This window comes from Culex quinquefasciatus, chromosome 3 (assembly GCF_015732765.1).
Source record: "Culex quinquefasciatus strain JHB chromosome 3, VPISU_Cqui_1.0_pri_paternal, whole genome shotgun sequence".
Lineage (NCBI taxonomy): Eukaryota > Metazoa > Arthropoda > Insecta > Diptera > Culicidae > Culex > Culex quinquefasciatus.
This window is the reverse complement of record NC_051863.1, coordinates 41571739-41586116: the sequence shown is the minus strand read 5'-3', so window position 1 is coordinate 41586116 and position 14378 is coordinate 41571739. Positions and strand designations below refer to the sequence as shown.

The window sequence follows — 14378 nt, the reverse complement described above, 5'->3', positions numbered from 1 at the left end:
ATACCTTTCAACAAACACTATGATTTTGGATTGCATCATCATCTTCTATGATGAATCCTGACCAAACACCCTATCCTACTAACAAATTTTCAGGTTCCTGGCGCTTGTGGGGTGTAAGCACAGAGTAAATCAGCTGCCCTAGTAGCAACCTGCGCTAACTAACATTCCCGTCCCTTAAAATCGAGATCTACAAACTGACATGGCGGGCGCCGTTGGTGGCCAATGACTGTTACCTATTCGCAACTGATCTAGCTTTAGCAATCATGGTGTTTTATCTTTTCAGCGCATTCATACATGCTGTTGATAAGGGAAACACCACTAGATCGTCAAAGCATATAATCAGTAGTGCTGAAAGGATATTACGGTTCTGTTCAGCAACGGAGGGGCAACCATGGGTGATCTCTCATGCTCATGCTCTCATTTATGCGAACATAGGCAGTATTTTGGTTCAAAATTGGACCAGTTACTTATTTTAACCTATATATTCGATTTTCTAAAATTTTATTTTGTTTTCTTGGCACACTAATGCACACCCTATTTCATAATATGTTTTTTTAGTTATTCTATACAAGGCACCATTCAATTCCGTGGAAAATAAACCAGAGCGTTTGGTACGGTATGTCCACGCATCCTTCCTCCCCTGTAGATTCTGAGAAATGTGATCTATTCTCAGAATCCTCTCTGTGGTAAACACAACGTAGTAGGGCTGGCCGTTTTAATTTTTGCAATACATTTTCGGGTGTTCTCGGATGTACTGCAATTATTAATAATGACAAGAAAAGTGCTTGGGGCATAATCTCATCACAAGACTTTCCAGCATGCTTTCATCGGACTGGCTGCGTTTGTGTTAGATTAGATTAGATTAGATTAGATTAGATTAGATACAAGGCACCATTCAATTTTGTGGGCTGTCCATACATATTGGCTTGTGAATATTTTAAAATCTGTACCTTAAGCAGGGATTTTATGATCGACACTTCAAAGTTTTAGGTTATGGTCAGGATTTTTAAGGGAAAATAGATGCACGGGAAACTCTATATTTTATGACTGTTCATTACAAAAAGTTGAACTCCCAAAGGACGTAATATTTTTTTTCAAGGTAGGGGAAATACACCCTTTCCAATCAAACTCTTATCTTCGTCTTATGGAGAGCTTGATGCTCGATTAAAGCTCCAAAAATACTATTTAGGCTTACCAGCAACAGCTCCGCCTCGAGTAAGCACGCAAATGTATGCCACTTACTGGCCAAAAAGATCAAATTTAATGCACTTTTGATCATAAATCTATTTTGCGAGACCATTTCTTATCAAACCCTCAAACGCTTAATGAATATCGCCAAAACAAACTTTTCACTTTCGCTTACTTTTTCACGGCGCTTTCGATACAAAACTGCCCCCAACTTTCGGCAACATGTTCTTTTGTACATCTCGTTTGATTAGAATACATTTTGAAAATATTTTTTTCAAATGCTTGTAAAAGGAATAGGATAACTTTTTAGGATAGGTTTTAGTAAATTTCAAGGAACACTCCAGATTATCCAGCATCATTTCTGGAGTTTTTTTTTTTTTTTTTGAAAAAAAGATCCAAAAGGGAGGCACTCTAACGTAGCGTAGGTCACCCTAATGGTCGAACATAAAAATACGAGTCTAATTATTTCGACCAGGGAACTCCTAGAAAAATATTCAGCCCGATCGGTGTACTTTTTTTCCGAATCATGCTGTTTTCGATGGGATTTGCTAAATATGTTTAATATGTAATCAAACAAGCAAATAATTCATTAAATTTAGTTCCGGTTGGCAAAAACTCATGTGCTTATGATGTTCATGGTAAATGAATGAGAAATAAAATCATCTGTATGACTTTTTCCTGCATTTCTAGACCTTCATTGTAGTCCAAAGAATCTAAACTAGTGTAGGATAATGTTTTGATTAAATCATGTCACTGGTTCCCCTTACAACAAGCAATTCATACTGAAAATACGTAGTTTTGTGAAAATTTGGAGTATTTTCTAAAAATATTTTTATTGCATTCGCGATTTATGAAAAAATCCCGATCGTTCGATACCCACATTGTAAAAACGGAAATTTTGAGTATTTTTTCGAAAATACGTAGTTTTGTGAAAAATTGGAAAATTTTCAAAAAATATTGGTATTACATTCGAAATGTATGAAAAAGTTCCGATTATTTAATACCCATATTGTAAAAACAGAAATTTTGAAAAGTTTTACAAAAATACGTAGTTTTGTGAAAATGTTGAGAATTTTCAAAAAATATTGATATTACATTCGAAATGTTTAAAAAAATCCCGATCGTTTGATACCCTCATTGTAAAAACGGAAATTTTGAGTATTTTATTCGAAAATACGTAGTTTTGTGAAAATTTTGAGTATTTTCTAAAAATGTTGTTATTACATTCAAAATGTATGAAAAAATCCCGATCGTTTGATACCCATATTGTAAAAATTGAAATTTTGAGTATTTTTTTTCGAAAAGACGTAGTTTTGTGAAAATTTGGAGTATTTTCAAAAAAAATTGTTATTACATCCCAAATGTATGAAAAAAACCTGATCATTTGATACCCATATTGCAATAAAAATATATTTTTGGTTTCTTTAGAGAAAAAATTGCATTTTCGAAATACAGGAGAAATACGTATTTTTGTGAAAACTTTCATGAAATAATAATTTTAATGGATAGCTGACATCATCCCGATTCCAAAACACTATAATTTTTTGATGTTTGCATGATTTTTCGTGGGGTCTCGTGGCGCAGGGGTAGCGGCTTCGGCTGCCGATCCCGATGATGCTATGAGACGCGGGTTCGATTCCCGCCTTATCCACTGAGCTTCTATCGGATGGTGAAGTAAAACGTCGGTCCCGGTTTCTCCTGTCTCGTCAGAGGCGCTGGAGCAGAAATCCCACGTTAGAGGAAGGCCATGCCCCGGGGGGCGTAGTGCCAATAGTTTCGTTTCATGATTTTTCATACGATTAAAGCCAATGTCTCCCATATAGCCAAAATCCCATAAGCTCGTGCCTCGGTTATGCACGCCTCGGTTTTGCATCCCCCATAACGTCATGATTCGAATTCCCGGACGCTTCGAAATCCGGACACTTCATCTTGTTTTATCAATCTTTTGGATATAGTTCGCATTATGAATGTCAAAACTGTGTTATTTGATGAATTCCTACATCAACTTTCATTTAAAGTTTGTTTGAACGCTGTAGTTAATGGCAAAACAATTAAATACAATAAAATTATAAGTTTACCAAAAATGCGAAACATTTCACTTGATATATTTCATAGGCGTTCGAAGCACCGGGAAGGCAAAGCAGAAATTTATGGTTTCGATTTCCTTAAATTCTAGAATTTTTTTTAATAAACTATCGAAATCGAGTGTCCGGAATTCGAAGCAAAAGTGTCCGAATTTCGAATCAGCTTTTAGCAGTGTCCGGGATTTGAAGCACAACAAGTCATTTTAATTTTAAAATTCTGACGAAAAATTGTTAGAAAATACATATTATGTATGCATTTTCTTGAAACTGACTGTTTATACTACATCCTGATGATATTTCTACATTTACAACTTATTACACGATTTTTTGCCAGCTATAACAAAAATGATATGCTACTAAGTGTCCGGATTTCGAATCATGACTTTATGCGGTGCTAAACCGAAGCATGTCTGTATATTTGATTGAATTAGGCCATTGCAAATATTTTTCAAAATTTGTCTGAAAAATCAGGGGGCAAAAAAAATATTTTTCAAAAAAACTTCACAATTTCCATAAATCATCTGAAAACTGCACAGCACCGCAAAAAAAAAATTTTTCACAAAAAATAAAATTTTCGTCAATACTTAGATATTTTGGAAACTAATGATGGCAAAACAACTGGACAGGTGTATAATGCATTTTAAAACACTTTTTTCATTCAAGTAATTATTGACTTGTAATTTCAATTTTTATACTTTTTTTTTGCCGCCCCCCCCCCTCGACTTAGGTCAGAGTCGAGGGACATAAACTTCAAAAAGTATTTGCAACGGCCCTATTTAAAAAAAACTAAACTAGGAAACCCAAAAAAGTTAGCAAAGATGATTTAGTTTTGATACAATGTGCAAAACTTGTCGAAGACTGTGACAGTCGAGCACTAACGTCATGATTCGAATTCCCGGACGCTTCGAAACCCGGTTACTTCATCTTGTTATATCAATTATTTGGATATAAGTTCGCCTTATGAATGTCAAAACTGTGTTATTTGATGAATTCCAACATCAACTTTCATTTAAAGTTTTTTTGAACGCTGTAGTTTATGCCAAAACAATTAAATACAATTAAATTATATGTTTACCAAAAATGTGAAACATTTCACTTGAAATATTTCATAGGCGTTCGAAGCACCGGGAAGGCAAAGCAGAAATTTATGGTTTCGATTTCCTTAAATTCTAGCAATTTTTTTAATAAACTATCGATTGTTTTAATGTTAACAGGTTATTTGAGACCTAAAGAATGCCATTCACTTACATTTCAGTTCAAATTTGTGCGATTCATAAGTAAAAACGAGTGTCCGGAATTCGAAGCAAAAGTGTCCGGATTCCACATCAGCTTTTATAAGTGTCCGGGATTCGAAGCACAACAAGCCATTTTAATTTTGAAATTCGGATGAAAAATTGTTAGAAAAGACCTATTTTGCATGCATTTTCTTCAAACTGACTGTTAATACTACATCCTGATGATATTTCTTCATTTCCAACTTATTACATGATTTTTTGTCAGCTATAACAAAAATAATATTCTACTAAGTGTCCGGATTTCCAATCATGACGTTATGTTGTTGTTGTTAATTACTTTATTTCCGGCAGCTTTAACCTTTCGGTCATTCGCTGCCCCATGACGTTATGGTTTCACTAAATTTTTTTAAAGTGGCAAATTTACTTACTTTTGATGATGTCTGATCAGTGAAATCGGTCATATTCGAGGAAACTTGGACATGAACAAGGCAGAATCAGATTCAGCGGCCTAAATGACATGGAAAAACATAAAGTTGGACAATTTTCGAATTTCGTTTGGGTGGTCCCATACACATTTCCCTTGAAAATTAGACATGTTCAATTGAAGATATCTCATGTTTAAAAAAGAATGCCCCTCAGATTTTATCAAAGTTTGCAGTGCTAGATCTCTTCGAATGCAGCTTTGCGCTTTAAATTTGGCCAGCGTTTTTCGAGATATTTAAGTTTTAAATTTGCATCTTATATATCTTAAAATGGCTGTTACTTTTAACCTTCAAGTCAAAATTGACTTGTCAAAAAATGAAATGTTTGTTTTTTAAAGCTCTTAAAGTGCCTTTTCTCTTAAACTTAACCCTAAATTCCACGTTCAAAAAACTGATTTTTGAAGGTTTGCTCAGATGCTTTCTCTAAATTAGATCATAGAAGGCGTAGATTACGAGTTAAATTCTGGAAACTTCCACTTCTCTCTGGTTGCTTGGATTGGCAAGCCCAACAACTTTCTAGAAGACAACAAAAATCCAATGATATTCCGGAAAAGTTGAATTTTCAAATTCACACAGCTCCAAAACTTCAGCATTTTTCGGAAAATCAATTTTCCGCCTTATTTTGCTATATGGACCGCTGTGATGTGTTTGTTTCACCAAAACAGTTGTGTAAGCTGCGAATTCAATCGCAACTTACACAACCTGGCTCACGCTTTGATCCTTTCACAAAAATAAATTTTCATTAATCTTTTTAATCATTTCCCCCTCTCTTTCTCCCTCACCTTCAGATGGACCCGGCCAACCCGAACGCTGCCCTGATACCGACATGTTCGACCATTTCCGGCCAGTCCTCCTCCAGCGGGGCCCCGGGCACGGCCATAGTGGCCATCGGGGGCGTCGGCGGTGGCATCGGTGGCTCGTCTTCGGCCATGGTCCCGGTGACCGGTGCCGGCGGGTCGACGCTGCTCAGCCCCACGTTGCTGTCGCCGGGCACCAACACCGGCACGGCCTCGATTGCCACGTCCCGGGACGAGGAGGATGACTCGAGCAACCAGGTGTCCTCGGCGGGCAGCAAAAGCTCCGGCCAGCGGTAAGTTTCCTCAGGTCGCAATCACTTTGCCACATTCTGGCGGGGGTCCTTTTTTCCGATGTTCCCCTTTAGTATGGGTTTACCTGAAAATGAAAAGCCAAAGTCACGGTACTCCAAAGTCCGGATTTCTGACGAAGGTCGATCATTAATTGGTGTAGCGAAAATGATGGATTACACCCACGGCCCAACTTCACCCCTCTAATGAACTCAACCGACGAACAAACGAGAAAAAAAAGAGAAAAAGTAGCAAGGATTAATTAGAATAAAATGTCAAGTCGTTTGACAGTTTGGATAGACCACCAGCTTTCAACTCACCTCCATCGAACGGCGTCCGCGTTGAGTTAGGGCTCAGAACTCCTGACGCGGGAGTTGACCTTTGTCAGGTTTATGACGAGTTTCACTACACTGCACACAAATCGCGCTGTTGAAATCAACCCCCGGCGGTCTCGGAAAAGTTGGTTTTATTATAGCCTTGCTGACCTTTGTCACACGTGTTTGACAGCAGCGGGGCGCAACTTGGACTGCGGACGCCGCAAGTGACATCAATCTGGATTATCGCGTAATCTTTTTGTTGCATTTTTTTTTTATTCTTTTAAATGTTGCCAATCGCTGGTCTTGGAGTCTGAGGCTAATCAGTTTAACTTTTGGTGCGTTCGGATAAGCTTTGACACTAATTATATTTTCAGACATTGTTAAAGTATTTTTACATTACTACTTGTGGCCAAAAATAATCATAGAAATTTCCTCATAAAATGTTAAAATGCAAAAATGGAGTGCAATTTACTACTCATTAGGATTTAACAAAAATGACTTTTTGGCGGACATTCACGGGCTGGTTCTGGTGGGCGTACTGAGCTCAAATCCAAAATGTGATCTTAATTGGACTTGGCGCTTTGCACTTGAATTCAATCCTAAGCAACTTGGGCTTAGACAATCATCACATCACATGGCGAAATCCAGTCTGCAATCCGCTAAAATCACCGTCTCCTAGCGAATCCCTTTGCACCTGAATTTTAAATGAAATTTTAACCATAAAACAGATTTTTTTTAAATTTTAAATTTTTGAGGCATTTTGGCCACTGAAGCGTTTATTTCCAACATCATTGGCGTGAAGGCCAGGTCCGCCAGATCGCATGTTTTGATATATATAATATTTAAGTTTTGAGCACTCTGATGCTGTGTACAAATCTTCATATTTTGGCAATTTTTCAAAAAAAAAGATCCCAGCATTGACATTTTTGAAAAAAAAACAAATGTCTTTTTACGGGTTAAATCCCATTTAAATAGAATTTAACGTGCAAGCTCCTGTTAAGTCCAATCAAGCCCATATTATTGGATTTGAGCTCAGTACACCCACGAGAACCAGCCCCTGAATGCTCGTCAAAAAGTCAATTTTGTTACACTCTACTACCTTTCTTGTGTATTTTTTAAGTATGATATTATTTTGCATTTTTTTTTTTCGAGAAATGCACCTTATCATGGAAGTATTGGAAAAGTATTGGGAGAGGCCTAGATCTTGAAGTCGTTCAAAAGAACTCTCGGAGGAATGACGCCTTGCATCTAAAAACCCCTAAACATGTTTAGAACTCGCTTTTTGTGATTCACTAAAATGAATAGTTTTCAGTTAAAATGTACAAAATTTGTTCTAGAATAATCAAAACAAAGTTTCAACCACTCCAGATTACACATCAAATTAATGCTAGGGGATCCACCAATAATATTCTGTACCGTAAACTGGGGTCAATCGGGACACATGGGGCGAATTGGGACAGCAGTTTTAACCATGCTGGAGTACAATATTTTGATTTTTCTGGTTGGTTTCGATTAGAACAGACTCAGGCCAACAAAATGTGTACATTCATTTCCAAATTTAAAAGCTTTAAGTGCTCTAAAAACTGCTGTCCCTATTCAGACTGTAGTCCCGATTCACCCCAGATTACGGTACTTGTGATGACTCAGAAATTCTTTTGTATTGAATGCTACTACACCCAAAGGAAAAATATATCTCAAAATCTGCAACATTGGATTTGCTGCAGAAAATGTCACATTTTATAACATTTTTTGCAGCAAGCCCGTAGATCATTTTTGCCCGCGTGTAAAAATTTCAGCGATCTGCAGTTCTCACCAACACATATAATGCTGGCCCATCCCCGAGCAACACTCCAAAGAGAAGCATATGTTGGTGCTCTTTCACTCACTTTTCATCAAGCGTCCATGGCGCGGTGGTAGCGTGTCGGATCAATAACCAAGAAGTTAGTGGTTCAATCCTCGTTCTGTTTAGGGTTTTTTTTTGTGAAATACAACCAAAAAGCCGTCGGTAATGTCGATAATTGTCGATAACGGGCAAAAATGTCATACCCCTATATCGCAAAAAATGCATGAGGACAGTTTTCATGCAGATTCTGATATACTTTCATGCCGCCATGCATCACAATCATGCGACTGCCAGTTGGGTGTATGTTAAAATTGAAATATTTCACCGTAAAAACCTAAAGCATAATCTTATCGGAAATTTCTCGTTGAACATTTTTTTGTTTCTTTTAGAAAATAGTTTTTGTCACTCCAGTGCCAATTTGGCTATTGGCTAACGAGTTGAAACATCTATATGACGGGGGATTTTGAGTATTACGTCAAAATTTGTTTATTTCGTTTTAAAGGAAACCTTCGTAAAAAAAGCAAAAATGCATTTTTTAAACACGGCGTCTTTGCTTGAACAAACTTTTCTGGAATAATTAGTCATCGCTACTTTCTAATGTCTTAAAGAGCGAATTCATCGAGAAATTTCGGAGATATCTATTTTTTTTTTAAATTTTTTGTTCTAAATTTCATTATGATTAATTGGAATGTTTTTAACAACAGTTTGTGAAGCTTGTCAAAAGATGTGTATTATGTGACATTTACTCATCAAAAGGGCCAAATATTCAATTTTACGCCCTTTTAAAATGTTAGTCCTGGTTTACAAATTTTGAAGATATTTTTTTCGAAAAGATCGGAAAATTTCACGAATGTTTCATATTTATGCATTGTAAATCGGACCATTAGTTGCCGAGATATCGACGTTAGAAAATGGTGGGTTGTTTGGGTGAGACTTGGAAATCATCAATTTTTATGTTTTTAAACCTTTGCATGGCAATATCTCAGCAACTGAGGGTCGTATCAACAAAGTTCAAAATCGCAAAATATAGAGAATTTTCTCAGCTTTTCACAAATATTTTTTTCAAAAGTGGGCAAACATGTGCACCAAGTTTAAAAAATGAAAAACTGCAACTATTTTCAAAACAGTTACCTAGAAATGGTCTTAACTTGAAGCGGTGCACTTTATTAAAATTTCACTTCAGTACTTTTTGATTGCAAATTTGATTTTACATCAAAAAAATAAGCTGAAAAATTTTTGCGACCATTAATTCCATTTTTTGAAAAAATCAGTATTGATTAAACAATTCATAACTCTGCCAAAGATTTTTTGCATAATCTGGAAATTTATGAAAAGTTGGCATTTGATGTCCCATAAAACATATTTTTTTTGCAAATCAAGTTTTAGTGACAAAAAGTTAAATAAAAAATCATCAAAATTTTTTTACCGTGTATCATTTTTTTTTCAGTGTAGTCCATATTCATACCTACAACTTTGCCTAAGACATTAAATCGATCAAAAAATTCCTTCAAAAGATACAGATTTTAGAATTTTCATACATCATTTTTGTATGAACAGCTGCCAAATTTGTATGGACAATTATATGGACAAACTAATGATGTAAAATGGTTTCTTTGGGCATACCAAAGGCACCAAAAAAGTTTCAGACGGATAAAAAAATACAAGTTTGTGGCGATGTTTTCAACATTCAGAGTTAAAACACACGAATTTTCAAATGTATTTTCAACAGAAAAACATTTTTTTTCTTTATTTTATACTTATGAGAATATTAAGCTTGCAACAGTAATTTGTAGTACATTTTCGATTTTAAATCATGTCATGTATGCATGTTCCTGGTTCATATTTGATTATGGGAATATCATATTAATTCAAATCCAATAATAATCTTAAAATTCTCAAATCTACAAAAAAAAATCGATTGAATCAGCGAAATCAGAGCAGACACGTGATGTTAAAAACTTATTTAATTTTGGTTTTATGTTCTAAATAAATCACAAATATTGAAAAACTAAGTTAAAACATTATTTTCAAAATGTTTAGTGATTTGCAACTTTCTACAAAGTTGTTTATTGTCGAGCAATTCCAGCTCATATTAGGAATTTTTCTGGTACTTTTGTACCCAACCCTCTCCGATTTCAATCAAACTTTGTAGACATGTTCTCCTAGGCCTATTTAAGCCATTTTTGTGTATATGGAGCAAATAGTACTCGAAAATAACATTTGAGAAGGGCGTAAGGTATTTAAATACTTTTGTATTTTGCATTTTTAAAATTACTGTATCTCGAAGCCGTTGCATCGTATCAAAAAGTGGTCAAAGACAAACTTGTAAGAAATTGGACGGGCTTTCTGAAAAAAATACACTGAAACAAAAATACACGCCACTTCTATGAGATTTTTCAGTTTTTAAGTTTAAAAGTTAAATTTGATGATGATGTCACGATTTTTTTTCGCTCAAAATTTTTGAGGAAATAGCCTAAGATGTTACAAAAAGACTCACGAAAAATGCAGGATGGTATGTCTCTCCTAAAAAAAACAAAAATCATTTACTACAACTGTTTTTTTGAAAAGTGATCTAAACGTCAAAATTTTTCAGAATCGATAGTGGAAATCAGTTTTTTGGTGGTTTTTGAAAATTTCTATATGGCAGATTCAGCTTTCCAGTCTCGTAAATATTTTTACCGGCAAGCTCGTCGAATTTCGCATAAGTTTGTCTTTGACAGCATTTCAATTAAATGTATGGGCTTACAGATATAAGTTTAATTACATTGCTCATAACTGTAAATAGAATATTTTTTTCAGTGTGGTGGAAACCTGGATAGTAAATAGGCTTACGTAAATAATTAGATGAGTCAAATTGAAAAACTGTCAAAGGCAAATTTATAGGAAATGGGACGAGCTTTCCGGTAAAAATATTTACGAGACCGAAAACCCAAGGCTGTCATACAGAAATTGCCAAAAACCACCAAAAAAACCTATTTTTTTCAACATTTTTATTTTTAAAACCGCTGTATCTTCCCAAGGATTGGACTAAGGACATTGACCAATATGGAGAATTTTATGTAAAATTGTCTGGGGAATCGATTTCCACTACTGATTCTGAAAAATTTTGACGTTCAGACCACTTTAAAAAAAAACAGTTGTAGTAAATGATTTTTGTATTTTTTAGGAGAGGCATACCATCCTGCATTTTTTGTGAGTCTTTTTGTAACATCTTAGGCTATTTCCTCAAAAATTTTGAGCGAAATAAAATCGTGACATCACCATCAAATTTAACTTTTAAACTGAAAAACTGAAAAATCTCATAGAAGTGCGTGTTTTTTTGTTTCAGTGTATTTTTTTTTTCAGAAAGCCCGTCTAATTTCCTCTTCGACCACTTTTTGATACGATGCAACGGCTTCGAAATACAGTAATTTTTAAATTGAAAAATACAAAAATATTTAAATATTTAAATACCTTACGCCCTTCTCAAATGTTATTTTCGAGTACTATTGGCTCCATATACACAAAAATTGCTTATATAGTCCTAGGATAACATGTCTACAAAGTTGCATTGAGATCGGAGAGGGTCGGGTACAAAAGTACCAGAAAAATTACTGATTTGTGATGGAATTGCTCTGTCTTATTTTGCACATTTTGATGAGTAAATGTCACATAAAACACATAATTTGTCCAGTTTCCAGAACTGTTATTTAACAGTTTCCAATAAATAATGAAGGTATTCAGAACAAAAAACATAAAAAATAGATATCTCAGAAATTTATTGATAAAACGTTTCGTTCTTAAAAGCATTGCACAGTGGTCCAGATCGCAAAATTAAGTGGAAAATGGATTTTCCGAAAAATGGTGACGTTTTGGAGCTTTGGTGTCTTCAGAAGAGTTGTTGCAAATGGAAAGGGGCAACTTTTGGTTTGGTTCAAAATTAGGGTGGTTCACGATTAGGGTGATTTTGAAAATCTAACTTTTCAGGAATATTTTTGGGAATTTTTGTCTTCTAGAAAGTTGATGGGCTTGCCAATCCAAGCAACTTTGTCGAAGACACCAAAATTTATCTCGTAATCTACGCCTTCTATGACCAAATTTATAAAAGCATCTGAGCAAACCTTCAAAATCAGTTTTTGAACGTGGCAATTCAGGGTTAACTTTTAGAGAAAAGTGATATTCGGAGCACTTTTAGAGCTCTACAAAACAAACATTTTCATTTTTGACATGTCAATTTGGACTTAAGGGTAAAAGTTACAGCCATTTTAAGGTAAAAAGATGCAAATTTAAAACTTAAATATCTCAAAATGGCGCAAGCCAAATTTTAAGCACTAGGTTGCATTTGAAAGAAGAGATCTAGCACTACAAACGCTGAAAAATCTCAGGGTGTTTTTCTTTAAACTTGAGATATCTTCATTTGAAAAGTCTAATTTTCAAGGAAAACCATATGGGACCACCTAACGAAATTCGAAAATTGTCCAAATATATGTTTTCCATGTAATTTTGCCCGCTGAATCTGAATCTGCCCTCAGAATTGAGCCAAAATGTCAACAAATCGATTTTTGGTCATATTTTGGGTTTAAATGATAATTTTACATGGAAACCCAAAATATGACCAAAATCGATTTGTTGACATTTTGGCTCAATTCTGAGGGCAGATTCAGATTCAGCGGGCAAAATTACATGGAAAAACATATTTGGACAATTTTCGAATTTCGTTAGGTGGTCCCATATGGTTTTCCCTTGAAAATTAGACTTTTCAAATGAAGATATCTCAAGTTTAAAGAAAACACCCTGAGATTTCTGTAGTGCTAGATCTCTTCTTTCAAATGCAACCTAGTGCTTAAAATTTGGCTTGCGCCATTTTGAGATATTTAAGTTTTAAATTTGCATCTTTTTTACCTTAAAATGGCTGTAACTTTTGACCCTTAAGTCCAAATTGACATGTCAAAAAATGAAAATGTTTGTTTTGTAGAGCTCTAAAAGTGCTCCGAATATCACTTTTCTCTAAAAGTTAACCCTGAATTGCCACGTTCAAAAAACTGATTTTTGAAGGTTTGCTCAGATGCTTTTATAAATTTGGTCATAGAAGGCGTAGATTACGAGATAAAATTTTGGTGTCTTGGACAAAGTTGCTTGGATTGGCAAGCCCATCAACTTTCTAGAAGACAAAAAAATTCCCAAAAATATTCCTGAAAAGTTAGATTTTCAAAATCACCCTAATCGTGAACCACCCTAATTTTGAACCAAACCAAAAGTTGCCCCTTTCCATTTGCAACAACTCTTCTGAAGACACCAAAGCTCCAAAACGTCACCATTTTTCGGAAAATCCATTTTCCACTTAATTTTGCGATCTGGACCACTGTGCATTGGACTGCTGAGAAAATTTCCTACTAGACACATTTGAAAGTAGCGATGACTATTTGTTCCTGAAAAGTTTGTTCTTGGAAAGACACATTATAAGTTGAATAAAGATGTAAAATATCGTGGAATCCTGAATATATTTTCATAAAATAAGAATTCAGGGAAATATTTACAAGCATTGTCAAAGAAATCCATAGTTTGAGAAAGAAAAATAATACATTTTTAATGGATTATAACATAACATGAGATATTGGTCTAGAATACTGAAACTTTTTTTTAATGTTTGCTTTGGACAAGGCTTTTGCTGATTTGACATTTTTATTTAACTTTATTTTACTTTGATTTCAAATGGATATTTTTGTATGTTTCTGGTTTTATAACTATGTTTCTGGTTTTATAACTATTTAATAGACATCACACCGTCTTTTCAGACTGAATTTACTAACTAACGGGACAAACACAGAACACCCAGAGGAGATGGGCGGGAATCGAACCCGGGCCCCTTAGCACACATGAGGGATCGGCAGCCGAAGCCGCTAACCACCGTGCCACGGGGTCCTCATTATTAAATGTTCTATCAAAATTCCTTACAAACCAAATTTACCCAATAAAATACTTTGACTGATGGGTTGAGATGATGGTTAAGGAGGTATTAGACAATGACAAACAACCAAATTCGCACTTTTGACAGTTGATCTGCTTTGTTTGTTTGCAGAAATGTCAGCCTGCATACATTTTGCTTTGTTTGGAAGTTTACCACACACAAGTTTGCGAGTTTGGCAAACTGTCAAACCCGAAAAT

The 14378-nt window shown here is 35.1% G+C and overlaps 1 protein-coding gene across 10 annotated transcripts in view; it reads left to right on the top strand.

The window, feature by feature from the left end:
- Positions 1-14378, top strand: part of LOC6043488 — a 304631-nt gene that overhangs the window by 240134 nt on the left and 50119 nt on the right. For all 10 annotated transcript variants that reach the window (XM_038265172.1, XM_038265179.1, XM_038265177.1 and 7 more), the window contains one exon: positions 5778-6079. In XM_038265172.1, the coding sequence (XP_038121100.1) occupies positions 5778-6079 (302 nt within the window). The remainder of the gene's footprint in view (positions 1-5777; positions 6080-14378) is intronic.